The following is a 20797-nucleotide window of genomic DNA, read 5'->3' on the forward strand; positions in this document are numbered from 1 at the left end:
GGGGAGGGTCAGAGGGAGAAGCAGGCTCCCCGCCGAGCAGGGAGCCCGATGCGGGACTCGATCCAGGGACTCCAGGATCATGACCTGAGCTGAAGGCAGTCGCTTAACCAACTGAGCCACCCAGGCACCCTGTTTTTTACCTTTTAAGCAACCTGCCTAGAAAGCAAAGATTTTGTATCTTACCAACACCATTTCCTATGCTTCGTGTTGTCTTTTGCAGGTCTTTGATTACTTAAGAAACTGAGTCTTCTCTATTCACAGAAGTTTTTGTTTCACAGTGACCTATTTAATAAGGTGTTCTAAAACATTTGATATTTGACAAACTTCCCCTAACCAAAGTCTAAGTCAGGTCTTTTTTTTTTTGAACTCAGACTAACTGTGGGATTTCCCAGCATGTTCCCTGGTACATCTTCTAAAGGAGAGATACTTAACTATTTAAATCGTGTAAAATTCCTAGCAATCTGCTGTGTCCTGGTATAATGTTATCAGTCATAATTCTAGTTATCTTAAAATCTGTGCCACAGAAATAACCACAGTTCCTTGTCATTTGCATTAGAATGAACTCTCATCAGATCTTTAACCAAGGCCATTTTTTAAGTCTTTTTGTCATTTAGAGTTTTACTCTGATGATTTTGCAAAAAAAGTGCTTTGTCTTCTGAGATTCAAGAAAAGGACTCTTGGGGCCCCTGGGTGGCTCAGTCGGTTAAGTGTCTGCCTTCAGCTCAGGTCATGATCCCAGCGTCCTGGGATCGAGCCCCACATCGGACTCCCTGCTCAGCCAGGAGCCTGCTTCTCCCTCTGCCTGCTGTTCACCCTGCTTATGCTCTCTCTCTGTGTCAATTAAATAAATAAATAAAAATCTTTTAAAAAAGAAAAAAAAGAAAAGGACTCTTATATGCACAGGTTTCTGATAACTTTAAGTAATCATACTACTGAACTGGGTAAGAATTTCCATAACTCTACTGGAAAACTCAATTCACAAAACTGCCAAGATCAAGCAAAACAAGAATCAATTACAAGGGACTAAACGAATTGATGAAGATAAGCAAAACTGAAACATTTATCTTTTTCCTTACCTCATCTCATCAGAATTTGGAAATGCTTATTAAGTATTCTTATTTTCACAGTAATATATTTATTTGCAGATAATCTGTTCTTTGTAACAGACACAGACAAGACCAAACAGCCTCATGGAACTAAGGCTGACTTTATGGAGCCAATAAAGCCCCTTCAGAAAACTGCCTGGCATCTTGCTTACTGGGTTCCTGGCATTACAGCGGGTAAAGACGGTCACTTCCTGGCAGCCTGAGAAGTTCAGAATATTTTGGGGGCCCTGAGAAGAGAGGAATCCACTCAAATTCAAAGGTATTGCAGGCAAGGACAGTGAGTCCTTGGCTTGGTTTCTGGCCTTGAGTGGCTTTTAAAAGTCTAATCTGAGGGACGCTTGGATGGCTCAGTTGGTTAAGCAGCTGCCTTTGGCTCAGATCATGATCCCAGACCTTGGATTGAGTCCCGCATCGGGATCCCTCCTCAGCAGGGAGCCTGCTTCTCCCTCTGTCTGCCACTCCCCCTGCTTGTGTGCTCTCTGGCAAATATAATAATAATAATAAAATATAAGTCCAATCTGAGATTCCTTATGAAAAGCAAACCCAGGGACGCCTGGGTGGCTCAGTCGGTGAAGCATCTGCCTTCAGTTCACCAGGGTCCTGGGATCTAGCCCCCTGCTCAGTGGGGAGTCTGCGTCTCCTTCTCCTTCTGCTGCTCCCCCTGCTTGTGCTCACTCACACTCTTTCTCACTCAAATAAATAAATAAAATCTTAAAAGAAAGAAAAGAAAAGAAAAGCAAACCCAAAAAAACCCATGTGGCCAGTCACTATTCTTGTGGTACTTATGTAAATAATAAGGCTATGTTTAATGAGACTAGATTCATTCTGCAAACAAATTAGTCTTATCGTGATTATCTCTGATACAAATGGATGACTGTAGAGAGAAAAAGTACGTTTCAATAGCACCTTTGTGGACATCAGATCCCAGTGCTGTTTGCTTTCTTTGAAGTTGCTATCTATCTGCAAACTGACCTGGATCCTAAATTCTTCTAGTTTCCTCAAATATCTGACTATGACTCTCCAAACATTTCCAATTTTCTCCCACCCTTCTGACTTGGAATCACTAAGAACAAAACTGCTTTTCCTGAAGCCCTGCAAACTGAAACTGGATAACTTGACAGAAATTTCGTAAGAGCTCATGTGTGGACAACGTTCTTACCTGTTGCAGTTGGGCTATTCAGAAGGTTCACACCTGATGACATCACCAGAGATAGTCAAACTGCAAACCAGGAAAATGAATGAGACTGCTCGAGTATGGCTTTCAACTACCTCTGTTTTGATCTCGAGCTTTCTAATTGATTAAGTTCTTCTTTGCAGCTCATAACTCAGGCAAAAAGCCCTCCAGGCAAAGTATCCTGCCTAGGGAACCAAAACTACCCCCCTCAAGCAATAAGGACTGCCTAGACCAGCAAGACCCCCACCTGTGATTGACCCCAAGCTAATCATCAACTTGACCTTTACATAACTGAGGAAGGAGGGAATGGAGGCTCAGGAGGGAAGTTGACCAACGTAAAGCCATTTTGGTTTTTAGGTTGACTCTTAAGTCAGCAGGTCATAAAAAGAATCACAAGACCCCACTCCCTCTGGCTATAAAAGCCACATCAGCTGGACATTCTTAAAATTGTTCTGTAGGAGCGTTGTGCTGACAATACTGACCCCATCTTTGGCCCTCCGTCTTGTTCACATTTGCTCAGTAACCTCTCTTGGGGCTACATGTTCTGGGCCCCTTGGAGATGATATACATACCTTAGAAATGCTGGCCAGGATGGGGAGGGGAGGCTTATTTTAGCCTCCCATGAATCTGTTAGAGATAACAGTTTTTCCTGATGCACAGGTGGTGCCACAAGATCTAATTAAAGGCCAGCTGTCAAATAAGGTGCATGCAAGCCCTCTGAGGTGAGTGCAAGCCTTCTGATCTCACTACAGTGATCTGTGTGTTCCCCTCACTCTATACAATCTGTGGACTGAGGTCTGGATTTCGTGGAGAATTAACTATGCAGCTACTGTGGACTGTTCTCCACCTGAATCCCTCTGTCAATAAGTTACCTTGAATAAAACTCTATGTAAACTCTATGGAGTGGCCTGCTTTGTTTTCTGGTCTCAAAGTGCCTTCTTAGCTTGGGGATACTTTACTGTCTATCCTCCACCTTCTAACATGCTCCCTGTAGGTTATTCCACAACCCTAGGTAGGACAGCGGAAAAACCAACCGCCCAATATAAGTGATACACCCAAAGTTAAAGAGTAAGCTCCTCTCTATCAGCTAATTTAAAAAAACCCTATAAAACGCTTTACTAGAAGCAAAGGGGCATAACTCTTCCTCACCCAGGAGAAGAGACCATTACTTTGTGAAGTAGCTCCTGATGTGGGAAACAAAGGCAAAAGAAGAAATTAAATTTCCTACTGCCTACAAGTCCTTGAAACGGGCAGAGTGACATATTCCTCTAGGAACTCAGCTGCCTTTATGTTAATACTTTGCCGAGGGCAAAAGGCAATCTTAGCCTGACCCCCAGGATCCTGTGAGTCTACTCTAACACATAAAAATTCCTTTGGAAACTTCCTTTATCTCTACTCCCCACCCCAAAATACATGTTAGCAATCATCCTCTAAGCATATGGCCCACTAATCTACATCTGAAGGGTCTCATGACTCAGGTTTTATTAGACAATAATAAATGACCTTTTCCCAACAATAGCTAGCCCCCTCAAGGTCCTGGAAACGATGCTTCCAAAATTCCTTAGAGACTTATGCTATCCCTAACCCCCTCCCAACTTGAAAGTATATAATGGGCCACTCCTCATGACCCCAGTGCAGCTCTTTCTGCCTGCCCCTGTCCTTTAATAAAACCGTCTTTTTGCACCAAAGATGTTAATTCTTTTTGGGCTGTTGGCTCCCAACTCCAACACTGCCACATCACTCGGCGCCTGAATGTGTGGCTCAGTCTTTTCATCTGCACTCTGAGCTTCTCTGTAAACTTGGTGAGTACTTTCTCTTCTCTTCCTTTACTCTCATTTCAGAGGATTTTCATGGAGTATGGTCCTTTTTTTTTTTTTTAAATAATATTTATTTTTTCAAGAATTTTTTGTTTATTCATTTGAGACAGAGAGAGAGAGAGAGAGCATGAGCAGGGGGAACAGTAGAGGGAGAGGGAGAAGCAGGCTCCCCGCCAAGCAGGGAGCCGGATGCGGGGCTTGATCCCACGACCTGGAGATCATGACCTGAGCCTAAGGCAGACACTTAACGATCTAAGCCACCCAGGCGCCCCCATGGAGTATGGTCTTATTGGGACACTTTCAGGTCAACTGCTCAGGCTGCAATCCTCTAGCTTGGGGCCACTCTACGGGGAGGAGAAAGCATGCCTTTTGGCTGGAAGTTAGTACCCTGGCCGGAATGGTAGTAAGACCCAGAAACTTAGTTTCTTGATGTCCTCTCTTTATTCCTGTCCTTATACAAAGTTGTCTTTTTTGGGCAAGGGACAGCCACCTAAGTCACCAGGACGGCTGCCAATCTTAAGACTCCCACGTGAGGTTTCCTCCTCACTGGTTTAATGTGATGTTCTCCACGTCTCTGGTCTAGTGATCTCTGGCCACGAGATTTCCACTTGGAACCGGCTGAAACCAGTACCCAACTGAATTAAAGCCCAACTGGGACAATTTCCTAGAGAAGTTGGCTGTAAAGACTACATGTGTTGGAATGTCGCTTAGACCATGACGGATTTCTATCTCTACTGTCTTCCGTCAATGTCCTCCACTTACAACAAACTATAGGGGCAATTTCCCCTTGTAAAAACTTTCCTAATGTTTTCCATGGGTTAAAAATGGGGGGTTCTTCAGGGCAAGGCAAGGTATGGTATCTCGGTCCACATGCTGGCACCCATTTTACAGTCTAGAATTCGATGGGCAAGCTGGGGGATGCGAGCATCCCTCCTACCGGGACTTTAATGGCAGGGCGGTGATCATAGCAATTTCATTCAAGGGGCGCCTCGGGTTGCTTTGACACCAGGAACCTCTGACAAGCACAAAGAATGTCTATACATGAGCTATTGTGCAATTTCTCTGAAGTTTACCTCAAGTTGTCTAGCTTAGGCAAACAACAAACATTCAAAGACAATGAGAACTAGAATTTAACATCTGCTAAGATGGGTTATTGACACATATTTTTCTCTCTGTAATCACTCTCATTTCCAGAAAGAGCCAAATTAAGACTAATTTGTTTGTAAAACAAGTCACAATTTTGGCCTTAATTTCTCCTTTTGCTTTTGTTTCCCACATCAGTGTCGCTTAGGCCAAGTCACCAAACTGGGGTTTATTTATATTTATTTGACAGAGAGCGAGAGAGCACAAGCAGGGGGAGCAGCAGGCAGAGGGAGAAGCAGGCTCCCCACTGAGCAGGGAGCCCTGACTGGAAAGCAGCCGCTTAACCATCTGAGCCACCCAGGCGCCCCCAAACTGGGGTTTAATATCTAACCTAACTGCAGTGTCAGCCTCCCCCAGAAATGTTTTAACTGAGTCAGGCTGGAATTTTCTGGTCATCATCAATGAGGTAATCTGTTACCTAGGTCCTCTCTATCCCCAAAGGCAAATGAGGTCATCTGCATGATAAGACCCCCTGCCCTTTCCCCCAAGTGATAGTGACCTTGCCTGGAATCCTTTCTTTTCTTTTGCCATTAACTCCTTGCCCCACCCTCCTTTTTATAAAAACCTTCCATTTTGTACAACTCTTGGGAGCCCCTTTCTACTTGCCAGATGGGATGCTGCCCGATTCATGAATCATTCAATAAAGCCAATTAGATCTTCAAATTTGCTCGGATGAATTTGGTTTTTTGGCAGGGCCCTCACTCCATCTGAGATGCTCTGAGCCCAACATCTAGAAATCTTGACTGTCCTCTGGACTCAAAAACAGAGTTTACGGTTTGTTCCAACTATTAACCTTTTTCTTTTGTTTCCATAAAAAAACGCCTCTTATTAAATAGGTGACTGCTCATGCCATGTAGAGCCCCCCTGCAATAAATACCACCTCCTAAAATGAGACACAACTGTTTAACTAATGTATTCTCAGGACTAACAGACTCATTCAAAGACATGAAACTTCTTGGGGAAGCTTCAAAGACGGGAATGAACGACAGCAAATTCATCAACCCAAAATACGGCTCTTTGGCATCAAGATTATTTTGAGGAACAGCAGACGTGTTGGGCGTGGAGCCTACTTAAAAAACAAACAAACAAAAACAATAGAGAGTACAGAAACCCCTGCATTACTTACATCCTTCCCTCTTCAAGTGGTAACTGATGTGGGGAATAAAGGCAGAAGGAAATGTAGTTAAAAATAATTTCCTCATATCCTGCAGCCAAGTGACAAATACTTGAGGCAGACAGAGCAGGACATTCCTCCAGGTAACTCCCAAGGGTCTTAATGTTAATGTTTTGCTAGAGGGAAAAACAACTTTAGCTTGACAATAGCCAGGCTTCCAGGATCCAGTGAGTCTTCTGTAGCATATGAAAGACTTTTGGAAACTTCCCTTGGTCTTCTCCCCCAACCCCAAAGTGTATAATCAGTGCAGCTCTTTCGGCCCAAAGGTCCTGTCCCAGTGCTTTAATAAAACCACCTCTGCCCAAGGGTCCTGTCCCCGTGCTTTAATAAAACCACCTTTTTGCAAAGACATCTCGAGAATTCTTTCCTGGCCATTGGCTCCAGGCCCCAACATTTCCACATAGTAACCAATGCCTCAATATTTTGTTTTATATTTGACATTTAAATATTCTTTATGAGAGAGTGGTTGTTCCTACCAGGAAAAAAGGTTTTGACCTCTTCAGTCCTTTGAGGAGATACAGATTTATGTGAAGGCAAACGTTTCCAAGAGCCATCTTCAGTTTTCTTCATGAACTGGTCAAAAAGGAGTCTCATGTCCTTGCTCCAGCTGGGGTTGGGGAGAGAATGGTCCACATAAATGACCTCTGAAGAAAACGACCTCTAAAAGAAAGAGAGGAGAAAAAGAAGAATGGAGAGTGAACCCTATCTTGTAACATATTCTCCTATTTTCTGAGACTATCTTGCTGCCTCTTCCAGAAGTTGGTCATTTCAGAGTGGAAGCACATTTTAAGAATCAGCTGATCCAACCTCCTTGAGAGGAGGAGAGATTGAGAGAGAGGGTAAGTGATTGCTCAGTGTCACCCCACTAGCTACTAGCAGAGAAGCATTAAGCTCAGGTCTGTGGATTCCTTTCTTTTAAAACAAAACCAAACAAAACACCTTAATCAAGCACAGGTGAGCCAGGAACTGGAGATAAACAGATGAAGGACACACATTTTCCTCCATGTAAAAAGTGTTACCAGTGGGGTATGCAGGAGCCAGAGCACAGGGGAGAGGTGTTTAATTCAGATGGGGGGTGGGGTGGGGTTCAGGGAGGAGTTCTTTGACCTGAATCTTGATTTTGATGTAGGGAAGATGTTAGGGTTCGAAGCCAATGGCCAGGAAAGAATTCTTGAGCCGTCTCCAGTGCAAAAAGTGGTTTTATTAGAGCACGGGAACAGGACCATGGGCGGAAAGAGCTTCAGTGGAGTCGTGAGGGGTGGTGATTATATACCTTCAAATTGGGAAGGGGGTAGGAATAGGTAAGTCTCTAAGGAATTTTGGAATCAAGGTTTCCAGGATCTTGAGGGGGCTAGCTATTGCTGGGAAAAGGTCATTTATTACTGTCTAATAAAACCTGAGTCACGAGACCCTTCAGATGTATATCCGTGGGTCATATGCTTGGGGGATGATTGCCAACATGTATCTGGTGGGGGTAGAGATAAAGGAAGTTTCCAACGGAATTTTTATTTTTTTAATTTTTATTTATTTATTTATTTATTTATTTATTTATTTATTTTTTAAAGATTTTATTTATTTGACAGAGAGAGAGACAGCGAGAGCAGGAACACAAGCAGGGGGAGTGGGAGAGGGAGAAGCAGGCTTCCTGCCGAGCAGGGAGCCCGATGTGGGGCTCGATCCCAGGACCCTGGGATCATGACCTGAGCCGAAGGCAGACGCTTAACGACTGAGCCACCCAGGCGCCCCCCAACGGAATTTTTAGATGTTAAAGTAGACTTACAGGATCCAGGGGGGCAGGCTAAGATTGCCTTTTGCCCTCAGCAAAGTATTAACATGGAGGCAGCTGAGTTCCTAGAGGAATATGTCACTTTGCCTGTTTCAAGGACTTGTCAATGGGCTGTAGGCAGTAAGGAAATTTACTAATTTTTCTTCTTTGTTTCCCACATCAATTGAACAAGCAGAAATTAGCCAGCTAGAAAGGGTATTGTAGGCATATGCAAAAGCAAGGAGGCATGACAGCTTTGTGGGGCCTCATAATAACCACATTTACGAAATACTTATGAAGTAGGTACTAATTATTATCCCCATTTTACAGATGATGAAACTAAGGCCTAAAAGAAGCTTGGCTTTGTTTCAGTGCAAGGGGAAGAGCAGATGGCTACAGAGATGCAGACAAGGGCTTGGCTGGGAGAACTTCCATACTAAGCTAGTTGGCCTGAACCGGTCTGTATCTGCAGTTGTTCCCAGAGGGATTTCAATAGGGAAATGACAAGATCTGATCTGACCATCATAAGAAAGATAGTGGGAGGGACAACACTGGATGTGAGGACCCTGTGTCGAGGCTTTTAGAGGTAACCCAAGTGAAAATTATGACTGTATGAAGCAGATAAAGAGTAAGGGAAGAGTAAAAATACAAACACCAACCCCAGGTTTCTGAATTATGCAACATGGTGAGTGACAGAGCCAATTACCAAGAAAGAGAATATAAAGAGGAGGAGGAAGTTGGGGGGGGGGGGCAGGTGCTTGGTGTCATAGTAACCATGGCTTCCTGGAAGCCATGGAACCATGGAAGCCATGGTTACTATGCTATTTCTCTGCAGCACTGAGCAATGCTACCACTCATGCCCAGGCAGCAAGTGGAATGGTGCAGAGACCCTGGAGGGGGACAAAGGGTGACTTAGAAGGAGGACAAAGCAAATGGCCATAGGCACTGGAAAGGAAAAAATTTTTTGGGGGGGAGGGATCTTTTTTTTTTTTGGCTTCAGCAGAAATCTTGGAATATTTAAGATCACAGAAGCTATCAACTCTATGGCATTCCACTTCCAGTCACCCTTTTAATTCAGATTCAATGTATCTACAACACTTGGACTGATGTAGGAAAGACGTTACTAGGGTTCGAAGCCGATGGCTAAGAAAGAATTCTTGAGACGTCTATGGTGCAAAAAGGTGATTTTATATTAAAGCACGGGGACAGGAGCCGTAAGCAGAAAGAGCTGCTGCACTGCGGTTGTGAGGGGTGGCTGATTAAACACTACTGGGTTGGGGGAGGTAAGAAAAAAGGGAGGTTTCAAAAGAACTTTCACGTGCTAAAGAGGACCTACAAGATACCAAAGAGGACCTACAAGATACCGGAGGCCTTGCCATTGTCAAGGTTGTTTTTCCCTTCTACCAAGGCGTTAACATTAAGATAGTTGGGAGATTCCTGGAAGAATGTCACACATGTCCATGTCCCACCAGGAGTGGGGGGGGGGGGAGAGGTTGCAGGGTGTCAGTTTATGCTCCGTCTTCAGCCATCCTTCTGCTCCCTCATCATGGACCACACCCCGATACAAAAACAGCAAGGCTGTGATGTGATGGAAGAACCAGCCAACCAGCCTTCCACTGACATGCTGACACCTCGGCGGGCTCTGATCTGGCCGGCTCTGATTCTGGCCTGATGGTTGAGAATATAGGCAGCCTGTCTCAAAAACTCCACAGAATTAACAACTCCTTGACTGAACAGACGAAGTATCAACTTCATGAGGGGAAATGTGAGCAGGGTCGAGACTACTCCACTCCCTAACCCAGGATTTGTACCTTTGTTTTTTTCCTATGGTTTTGGATTCGCTCTCTCTTTAGAACCCAGTTCAGAAAATTTGGGAAAGAAAGGAAAAAACAATTTATGGGTGCCTGGGTGGCTGAGTTGGCTAAGTGTCTGTCTTTGGCTCAGGTCATGATCCCATCCAGCTGAAGCAGGCTCCCTCTGCCCTTGCCCCCACTCATGCTCATCAGAACGCGCTCTCTCTCAAAAATAAAAGCAAACAATGATAAATGTTGATGTCTTTCTACCAACTTATCTTAAATGTGATTTTTCTCTCATTTATTTAGGAGAGAGAGCAGGTTGCTGGCAGGGGAGGAGCAGATGGGAAGGAAGAGGGAGAGAGACTCTCAAGCAGACCGTCCGCTGAGCTGAGCATGGAGCCTGACACAGAGCATGACCCTGAGATCTTGACCTGAAATCAAGAGTTGGTTGCTTAATCAACTGAGTCACCCAGGTGCCCCTAAATGTAATCTTTCTTAATACACTTGTAATTTCAGTAAGAAATGTATTTTTTCTTCCTGCCTCACCACTTAAAATTATTTAGTGCCCACTTTTTCATGTCCTTAATCTCAATTATCACCATTTTCAACAGCAGAAAAATAGTCCTTTAGACTCATTTACTATAATTTACCTAACCAGTTAAGTTAGACATTTATTTTTTTTTTAAACATTTTTTTAAAAAGATTTTATTTATTTATTTGACAGAGAGAGACACAGTGAGAGAGGGAACACAAGCAGGGGGAGTGGGAGAGGGAGAAGCAGGCTTCCCACGGAGTGGGGAGCCTGATATGGGGCTCAATCCCAGGACCCTGGGATCATGACCTGAGCTGAAGGTAGACGCTTAACGACTGAGCCACCCAGGCGCCCCTAAGTTAGGCATTTAAAGTGTTTCTAATCTTTTGCTGCTCTAAATAAAAATGTTCATTGGAAAATTATGAATATAGCCTTTTCTCTGTTTTGGATTACTTCCTTAGAATCCAGTCTCAATCATGTGGCTTTTAAAGTACATGAATTCTGGAAATAAACACAAGTAGTCACAGATAAATATGCACTGAGCAATACATGCCAGTTGAGAGGTAGAACAGAATGTGTAGGATTTGGCTCATCCATAGGTCTTATTTAAATAGGCAACACTAGGATGGATCAGTTCCAGCATCTTTTTATGGACCAGGGTGATAGAGATAATTGAAGACTTTTGTTTAAAGATTTTATTTATTTATTTGACAGAGAGAGACACAGCGAGAGAGGGAACACAAACAGGGGGATGGGAGAGGGAGAAGCAGACTTCCCGCTGAGCAGGGAGCCCAATGTGGGGCTCGATCCCAGGAACTTGGGATCATGACCTGAGCCGAAGGCAGAGGCCTAATGACTGAGCCACCCAGGCACCCCAGAGATAACTGAAGACTTTTAGGAACTAGAATGACTCCCTTGGCTGTGGGCTCTCCTACCTGATTTTAACTTTGAAGTGTGGGATTCGCTTAAACGCAGTGAACTTTTTAAAATCTGCTATATGCCTGGTTCTGTGCCAGGAACTGGTTAAGACAGAGACGACTTGGGCCCTGCCCTCAAGTGCTGGCAGCCTCAGGTGTGAAAAATACCGTAACAGAAGTACAAAAAGACACAGGAGTGACATTCAGGGAAAACTTCAAAAAGATGAGGACTGATGGAGTGATTTCTAAAGGATAAAAAGTTCACTAAGGAGAGAATGGGAGGGCTACACCAAGCAAAGGCACAGAGAGGTGACACAACTGTTTGACATGATGGGGAAGAACTGCAGGATTTCAGTCTTCATGGACGTAAGGTGCAATGAGAGTAGCAGCCAGATGTGGATGGCAAAGAAGGGGAACACACCATCGAGCCTCTTTGGCCTTAACACAGGGCTTAGATTTCATCTGCTAGGTCAAAGTTTCCAAACACCAAAATGAAAGATGATTTTAGGTAGCACAAGGACTACAGCATATGTATTTTTTTTTTTTTTTTATTTGAGAGAGAGAATGAGATAGAGAGAGCATGAGAGGGGGGAGGGTCAGAGGGAGAAGCAGACTCCCTGCTGAGCAGGGAGCCTGATGCGGGACTCGATCCTGGGACTCCAGGATCATGACCTGAGCCGAAGGCAGTTGCTTAACCAACTGAGCCACCCAGGCGCCCCTACAGCATATGTATTTTTAAATACATAATACCAAAGGACATAAATAACACATCACACTTGGTGATCTCACAAATGTTATTCCTTAGGATGAAACTCATTAAAGAAAGGCAGTCTTTAAAAAACCATGAAGGTGGTATATGAATGATAAAATACTTTTTTCCACTATGGCGAGCCTTATGGAATTTTAAGCAAAGAAGTAACATGAACTTAGGTGTTAGAAACCTTGCTCTGGTGTAAAGGATGAATTGAAAGGTGAGGGGAATCGCAGGGAAAGCAGTTAAAACTGTTGCAAAGATCCAGATGAGATATGGTTAGAAGCTGAACTAGGTACGGGGCACCTGGGTGGCTCAGTCAGTTAAACAACTGCCTTCGGCTCAGGTCATGATCCCAGGGTTCTGGGATTGAGCCCTGCATGGGACTCTCTCTGTTCAGTGGGGAGCCTGCTTCTCCCTCTCCCTCTGCCTGCTGCTTCCTGGGCTTGTGCTCTCTTTCTCCGTCAAATAAGTAAATAAAATCTTTAACAACAAAAAAAGAAGCTGAACTAGGCAGAAAGAAATGAAGAAAAAAAAAGATTTAAGAGACTTTTGGGATACTGGGATCAAGGGATGTGGAGAGAGACTGATCATAGGGAAACAGAAATAGGAGAGCCTTGGATGATTCCAGAATTGTAGCTTTGCAGACTGGGGTGGAAAGAAGAAAGGAGGTTCTTGTTACTGTTTGTGTTAGGAGGGGGAAGAGGAGGAGTGGATCTATAATTTTATTTTATTTTTTTAAGTTTTTTTTTTCTTTTTTGAGATTTTATTTATTTGACAGAGAGAGAGACAGTGAGAGAGGGAATACAAGCAGGGGGAGTGGGAGAGGGAGAAGCAGGCTTCCCACTGAGCAGGGAGCCCGATGTGGGGCTCGATCCCAGGACCCTGGGAACACGACCTGAGCCAAAGGCAGATGCTTAACGACTGAGTCACCCAGGTGCCCCTGGATCTCTAATTTTAGTTAAGAGGCATGTAGATCCTAGGACCTCAGATGAACACTGATGTTGTGAGAAAAAAAATAATGAAAGTTTCAGTTCAAGAGGGTAGGAACTAAGAGATACTTGATGTAAGGGCACTTGGAAATTCCCAGCACAGGGGCGCCAGGGTGGCTCAGATGGTTACGCGTCTGCCTTCGGCTCCCTGGATGGAGAGCACCGCTCCCCCCCACCGCACCGCCCCCGCCTGACTCATGGCTCTGCGGGGAGCCTGCTTCTCCCTTCTCCCTCTGCTCATGCTCTCTCTCTCTGTATCTGTGTCTCAAATGAATAAATAAAATCTTAAAAAAAAAAAAAATTCCCAGCACAGACTGTGTACCGAGGGATAAATGTTAGGGATATCATTACCTTTTCTAGCCCTCTATAGAGGGCTTGATCTTTGGTTATATATTTTTCAAGTGGGACTTGTTAACTAAAGTTATGCCTCCTTTTTAATATATTTCAAGATTAAGTTACTGAACCAAAAAAAAACGACTTACAAAGCCTGTAAGTACTACTGTTAAATATTCTCAACACAGATTACAAGGCATCAACATATAATTAAAGAAACAAATTATCTTTGTTGTTGCGAGAGGAGCACAGGACGTTTTCTTTTCCAAGGTGAAAGGTGGTATAGGATTAATAACCAGTCTGCACACATTATTCTTTAAAAGAAAGGTCTGCTCAGCGGGAAGTCTGCTTCTCCCTCTCCCACTCGCCCTGCTTGTGTTCCTGCTCTCGCTAGCTCTCTGTCAAATGGATAAATAAAATCTTTAAAAAAAAAAAAAAAAAGAAAGGTCTAAGAGCTTGCAGTTCTTGCTCAGTAGGGACCTGTTCCCTCCCTCTAGGTTCCCTTAGAACTTTATGACAACATACAGTGTTTTAATTTTGCAATTTCATCCTTTTCTTCCCAACTAGATTGTGAGCTCCTTGAGAGAAAGGGTTTTCTTACTCATCTTTATATCATCAGAGACCAATGTCTTACATATTGTTGGGGTTTAATTAATAATAATTGAATACTTCAGTGAAGCAAAACATAGGGATATAAGAACAAGCATTATTTATTTAGTATTAACGCCAGGCAGCGCGTTCAACGTTACCTCATTTTACTCTTACAACAGCCTTTGAAGTTGAAAGTGGTACAGTTATCCGTTGGGCAGAGATGATCTGGGTGAAACCCTAGGAAGAGACACCGCTCTTCTCGCGAGCATACTACCGTAAAGGTCAGGAGCGGTTACTGCCTAGGTCAGACCCCAACTCCACCACGTGCCTGTGTGTGACCTTGCCCAAACCACGACCCAACTGGTCTCAGTCGCAGCGATATTCCCCGACTTGCTGACCAGAGACCAGCATCCCGCACGCTGCTTCAGGCCCGTGTCCCCTTCCTGTCCCTCTCCGCCTTTGGACCTCAGGACTGAAAGCGACCCCGCTAACACCGACGTTCGGCGCTGACGTTAGCTTTTACTCTGCGGCGGGTTGAGGATCTACAGTTCAGCGCGGCCATCCTCACCGGCTCCCCCCAGACAGAGCCTGGCCCAGCCGCCCGCTCCCGACGCCCGGCTCCCGGACTCACAGGGGGCGGCCGCGAGTCCCTCGCCGGCGGGGGCGCACCTCCCAACCTGCCGCGCAGGGCCCCGGGCGTGCGCAGTCGTGAGGCGCAGCTCCGCAGCATGGCTCCGAGGGCGCGCAGGGCTCCGGCAGACACAGCTGCGGGGTCCGCCGGTTCGCCGGCTCTTCCCAGTCACCGACGGGCCACGTGACCCAGGGGGCGCGGCGTGAGGCGGGCGGGGCGGAGGCCTTAGGTCTCGACAGAGTTTGTGCCCGCGCCAGATCCTCCGCCCCAACTACTGTAACCTCACCCCCCGCCACTGCCGGCTGTAGGGGAAGGGGAGCGAGGCCCGGGAAGCGGGGAGGTCGGGAGGACGAGCCCCGGCTCGCCCGCGGTTGCCGCGCCCCCCGCCCCCGGTCCTCCCGGCCGGCGCAGCCGAATTCTGGGCGTGTAACCATGAAGTCCCTTCCGGAGAAGACAAAAGGCCCTCGGGCAGGTGGGAGCGCGCACGCTCGTTGTTTCTTGTAGGCCACGGACATTTCCCTGGGATCGGGTTGGTATTGATTTGTACAGAGCCTTCCGCCTCCTAAGTGCATTTATACGCTTAAAATGCTCCTTTTCTGCCTCTTCCGCTGCCCCTCCTCTCCCGCCCTCTTAAAGCCCCGGGCCGAGCTATAAGTCCTCTAAATCATGCTGTTTTTCAAAAAGAGAACTCGTAGGAGCACTTGAAGGATGTGTTCATCTCTAGCTTTGGAGACGGGCCTGAGCTCAAACTCCCCTCCACAACCTAACACTTTGTAGAGACTCTCTTTACTTGGCCTCTCTTTCTTCATCTGTTTGTTGAGAATACTAAAAAGTGCACAACAGGATCTTCCCTTTCAGTGGGAGTCACGAAGTAGAAGTTAACCAGAAGTTACCTTGTACTTCCCTCAGGAAACTGCCCCCAGGGGCGCCTGGGCGGCTCAGTCCTTTAAACGTCTGCCTTTAGCTCAGGTCATGAGGGGTCCTGGCATCCAGCCCTGCCCCTGGGGCTCCCTGCTCAGCGGAGCCTACTTCTCCCTCGGCCCCTCCCCCCTGCTTGCGCTCTCCGGTGCCCTCCCGCGCTCGCGCGCCCTCTCTCTCTCTCTCCAATAAATAAAATCTTAAAAAAAAGAAAGAAAAAGAAACTGTTCCAGGCCAGTGGTGTGCTGGAGCTGGCCCCTACAAGCTCATGGGAGAAGACTTAAAAATTCAGAATTTGTGGGTTCTGGGTAGCTCAGTCGGTTGGGTGTCTGCTTTCTGCTGGGGTCCTGGTCCCAGGGTCCTTGGATGGAGCCCCGCATGGGGCTCGCTGCTCAGTGGGGACCTGCTTCTCCCTCTCCCTCTGCTTCTCCCCCGCCCCGCTTGTGCTCTTTCTCTGTCTCTCAAATAAAAATAATTAAGAATTTGGCTAGCCAGTCCTTAAGTACTGCTATTATTAAAATTTAAATTATGTCATGGGGCCTGAGTGGCTCAGTCACTTAAGCGGCTGCCTTGAGCTCAGGTCAAGATCTCAGGGTCCTGGGATGGAGCCCCACATTGGACTCCCTGCCCAGCTCTGAGTCTGCTTCTCCCTCTGCCCCTCCCTCATGCTTGTGCACTCACTCTAATGTAAATAAAATATTTTTAAAAAATTATGTCAACTTACAATTGAATAAATTGTATTAAAAACAAAGGTGTTGGATACTAAAATCTGTAACTTCCTAATTACTACGTTTTAGTACTGTGTGCTCTTGGGGTTATTTACGCTTATCGTATTTGTGCGGTGGGAATAGTAGGCTCATATCTTCCCAACATCCTCTTTAAGTCACATCACCTGGCGGCTTGAAATCCACTGCATGGGAGTATTCACTCAGATACTGCAAATGAGGGCCTTCTCTCTCCTTTTTTTTAAACATTTACCAATATACCATTAGTCCATCCTGAATTGAAGTCTTTTTTTTTTTTAAAGATTTTATTTATTTATTTATTTGAGAGAGAGAGAGAGAGAAACAGCATGAGAGGGGATAGGGTCAGAGGGAGAAGCAGGCTCCCTGCTGAGCCGGGAGCCCGATGTGGGACTCGATCCCAGGACTCCGGGATCATGACCTGAGCTGAAGGCAGTCGCTTAACCAACTGAGCCACCCAGGCGCCCCTGAATTGAAGTCTTAAAACCCTAAGGGTTACTAGCATAATAGGTTACTAAAATTGCTTACACCCGGCACATCATTCATTACATGATATTTTCCCAACAATACACCTCTGTCACCACTCACATAGTAAAGGTGGAACGGGAGGGACCGTTATCAGGAAAGATATATCAGAGATAAATAAACTTGGCTTTGGGCTTGGCGCTAAGTTCAGAGAGCCCCCTTCTACTTTTTTTTTGTGGGCAATTAGTATCCATGAAACTAATTTCCAATTATTCCAGCACCCTTTGTTGAAAGGCTCTCTTTTCTCCGTTCAATTGTCTTTTCACCTGGGTCAAAAACTGGTTATCCATATATGTTTGCCATATATATTGCTGGACTCTGTATTCTGTATGTTAAGTTAATCTTTCTTGATGCTAATCCCATACTGTCTTTCTTCCTGTGGCTTGAAATTATTTTCAACTTTGAATTTCTTTTTCAAAATTGTTTTGGCTATTCTAGATATTTTGACTTTCCATGGGAACTTTAGAATCAGCTTGTCAATATCTACAAAGAAATTGCTGGGATTTTGAATTGACATCTCAGCAAATGGAGTCTGCTCATGAAAGTTGTATTTCATCTACAAGTCTTCTTATGAACAAGTTATATCTTCCCATGTATTTAAATCATATGTAATGTCTCTCAACAATGTTTTGTGATATAGGTCTTGTACATCTTTTGCCATACAGACATACCTTGTTTTTGTGTGATTCTCTTTATTGTGCTTTGCAGAGCTGTGTTTTTACAAATTGAAGATTTGCGGCAACCCTACATGGAGCAAGTCTATTGGTGCCATTTTTCCAACAGTATTTGCTCGCTTCATGTCTCTGTGTCACATTTTGGTATTTCTTCAATATTTCAAACTTTTTCATTATTACTATATTTGTCATGGTGATCTGTAATCAGTGATTATGACTTGCTGAGTGCTCAGAAGATGGTTAGCATTGTTTAGCAATACAGTATTTTTTTTTTAAAGATTATTTATTTATTTGACAGAGAGAGACACAGCGAGAGAGGGAATACAAGCAGGGGGAGTGGGAGAGGGAGAAGCAGGCTTCCCACCCAGTGGGGAGCCCGATGCGGGGCTCTATCCCAGGACCTGGAATCATGACCTGAGCTGAAGGCAGACGCTTAATGACTGAGCCACCCAGGCGCCCCGCAATACAGTATTTTTAAGTTATGTACATTGCTTTTTTAGACATAATGTTATTGCACATTTAATAAACTACAGTGTAAGGGCGCCTGGGTGGCTCAGTCATTAGGCATCTGCCTTTGGCTTGGGTCATGATCTCAGGGTCCTGGGATCAAGCCCCGCATTGGGCTCCCCGCTTGGTGGGAAGCCTGCTTCTCCCTCTCCCACTCCCCCTGCTTGTGTTCCCTCTCTCGCTGTGTCTCTCTCTGTCAAATAAATAAATAAATAAATAAAATCCTTAATAGACTACAGTGTAGTGTAAACCTAACTTTTATATGCACTGGGATACCAAATAACAGCATTTGACTTGCTTTATTGTGATATTCGCTTTATTGTGATGGTTTGGAACCCAACCTACAATATCCTGAGGTATGCCCGAATTTATCTTTAAGTATTTCATATGTATGATGTTATTATAAATATTTTTTATCTCAATCCTTGATTGTTCACTGCTAGTATATGGAAATACAGTTACTTTTTAGGGGTGCCTGGGTGGCTCAGTGTGTTGAGCGTCTGACTCGATTTCAGGTCATGATCTCAGGGCCTTGGGATCCGGCCCTGTTTAGAGCTCTGCACTCAGCCAGGAGTCTCCTTCTGTTTTCCTCTCCCTCTGCCCCTCTCCCGACTCACACACACACTCTTTTCTTTCTCTCTCTGTAAAATAAATAAATCTTTTAAAAAAAGAAATACAATTACTTTTTATATATTCATCTTATATCTACAAACTTGCTAAACTCATTGGTTAGTTCTAGTAATTTCTTAATAGATTCCTTACATTTTCTACATAGATGAAGATGTTATCTGTAAATACTTTTACTTCTTTTTTACTATCCATACAGCTTTTATTTCTTTTTTTGCCTTATTGCACTGGCTAGAATCTCCAGTACAATGTTAAATAGTAGTGATGAAAACAGACATCCTTGTCTTATTGCTGATCTTAGGGGGAAAGTATTCAGTCTTTCACCATTAAGTATGACCTTAACTGGAGGGTTTTTGTAGATGCTCTTTAACAGGTGGAGAAGTCCCTCCTATTCCTAGTTGGCTAAGAGTTTCTGTTAATGGGTGTTGGATTTAATCAAATGCTTTTTCTACATATTGAGATGATTAGGTTTTTTTTGTTTGTTTGTTTCATACCGGGGTGCCTGGGTGGTGCAGTTGGTTGAGCCTCCAACTCTTGGTTTCGGCTTGGGTAGTGATCTTGGGGTTATGGGTTTGGGGCCCACTTTGGGCTGTGCTGTCAGTGCAGAGTCTGCTTGAGTTTCTCCCTCTCCTTCTGCCCCTACCCCCCTCCCCCAGCCACGCATGCTCTCTTTCTGTCTCTCAAATAAATAAATAAAACTTAAAAAAAATAAGTAAAATAAAATTTGTTTCATATCATGAATTACACTGATTTTTTTCTTTGTCCTCTGACCATGTGTTTCTAATGATCTCTACATGTGAATCTATTCTTCACAGCAGAGATTACATAGAGGTAAACACATGATTTGTAGAGGAAGAACAACAGCATTTCAAGACTAAATATGTGGAAGAGACCAGTGCCAGGTGTCTTTATGTTTGCTAAAATAAAGTTTAGAGATGTAACTGAGACTCGTGCTCAAAAAGGGAAATTATGTATAAATAATTCAGATCAAAATAGGACTCAGTTCTTGATAAACAAAATCTGTATAAGTGTAGGTGGTTTCAAATAAAGAAATAGATAAAATAAAAAACATGTGCATATGTGGAAACTGAAATGCAGGATAGGCATGTATATGTCATATGAATATGTATATACATATGTCATATGAAAGATAGTGTGTGTCATGATTAAAAATGCAGGTGTGGGGGGTGCCTGGGTGGCACAGTAGGTTGAGGGTCCAGCTCTTGGTTTCAGCTTGGGTTGTGATTTCAGGGTTGTGAGATCCAGCCCCACGTCTGGCTCCGCACTCAGTACGGAGTCGACTTGGGAGTCTCTCTTCCTCTGCTTCTGCCCTTCCTGCTTGTGCTCTTTCTCTCGCTCTTTCACTCTGTCTAAAATAAATAAATAAATCTTTAAAAAAAGTGCAGGTGTGGATTCCAGAATCAAACATCTGGATCCGAATCCTGTCTTTGACACAATATGTGTGGCCTTGGGCAAGTTATTTATTTAACTACTCGGTGCCTCAATTTCCTGATTTGTGAAATTGAGATTACTTTCTAGAGTTGCAGGAAGGATTAAATGAGACAATACATAAAAAGTCCTGGAAACAAAGCAAATGCCTATTAAATATTAGCTATTATTGTGTACAAAATACATGTAAGACTTAATTCATGAGTACTGCAGGCAATTGATTTCATGAGATATCTATCGCCTTTTTGGCCTGTTTCCAGTCTCCATGCCTTTTCAGCACTCCTGGGAATATCTGAAATGCACAACAGACGTGTTCTGCTTAGTCCATTTCCTGCCACTCTTACTACAAACTCCTCCCAGGAAAGCATCTCACAAATAGCAAGGAACAAGCATTGAATGCCTAGATGACATTTGAAAATGGAAACTTAGTACCTTCCCCACATCCAGCTTTAGAAGACTATTGCCCCATTACCCTGGTGGCTGAAGCACTTGGCTGTGGTTCCTGGCTGGCTTCTCTGCATGTTGTCTACGGTGGCCCTCGGTTCTTTCAAATGCCCAGAGGCCTCAGTTTAGGGCATTACCTCCAAGCAATTCTGTCATCTGTGGTGGATCCTCAGCTCACAGCTTGGCTT

General features: G+C 44.4%; 1 protein-coding gene and 1 long non-coding RNA gene across 9 annotated transcripts in view; one reads left to right on the forward strand and one right to left on the reverse strand.

Annotated features, from left to right (window-relative positions):
- The window catches only part of LOC115944872 (acyl-coenzyme A thioesterase THEM4), a 41421-nt gene extending 26577 nt beyond the window's left edge, over positions 1–14844 (reverse strand). For all 5 annotated transcript variants that reach the window (XM_081815969.1, XM_081815967.1, XM_081815970.1 and 2 more), the window contains exons 1-2: positions 14723–14844; positions 6891–7074 (exon numbers count right to left, since the gene is read on the reverse strand). In XM_081815969.1, the coding sequence (XP_081672095.1) occupies positions 6891–7074; positions 14723–14821 (283 nt within the window). In that variant the 5' untranslated portion in view covers positions 14822–14844. The remainder of the gene's footprint in view (positions 1–6890; positions 7075–14722) is intronic.
- Positions 14845–15113: 269 nt separating this feature from the next.
- Positions 15114–20797, forward strand: part of LOC115944874 (uncharacterized) — a 75664-nt gene continuing 69980 nt past the window's right edge. For all 4 annotated transcript variants that reach the window (XR_014144150.1, XR_014144152.1, XR_014144151.1 and 1 more), the window contains exon 1: positions 15114–15251. This is a non-coding gene — a long non-coding RNA (uncharacterized LOC115944874). The remainder of the gene's footprint in view (positions 15252–20797) is intronic.

Source organism: Leptonychotes weddellii, chromosome 4 (genome assembly GCF_054177405.1).
Source record: "Leptonychotes weddellii isolate Sample4059 chromosome 4, ASM5417740v2, whole genome shotgun sequence".
NCBI classification, from domain to species: domain Eukaryota; kingdom Metazoa; phylum Chordata; class Mammalia; order Carnivora; family Phocidae; genus Leptonychotes; species Leptonychotes weddellii.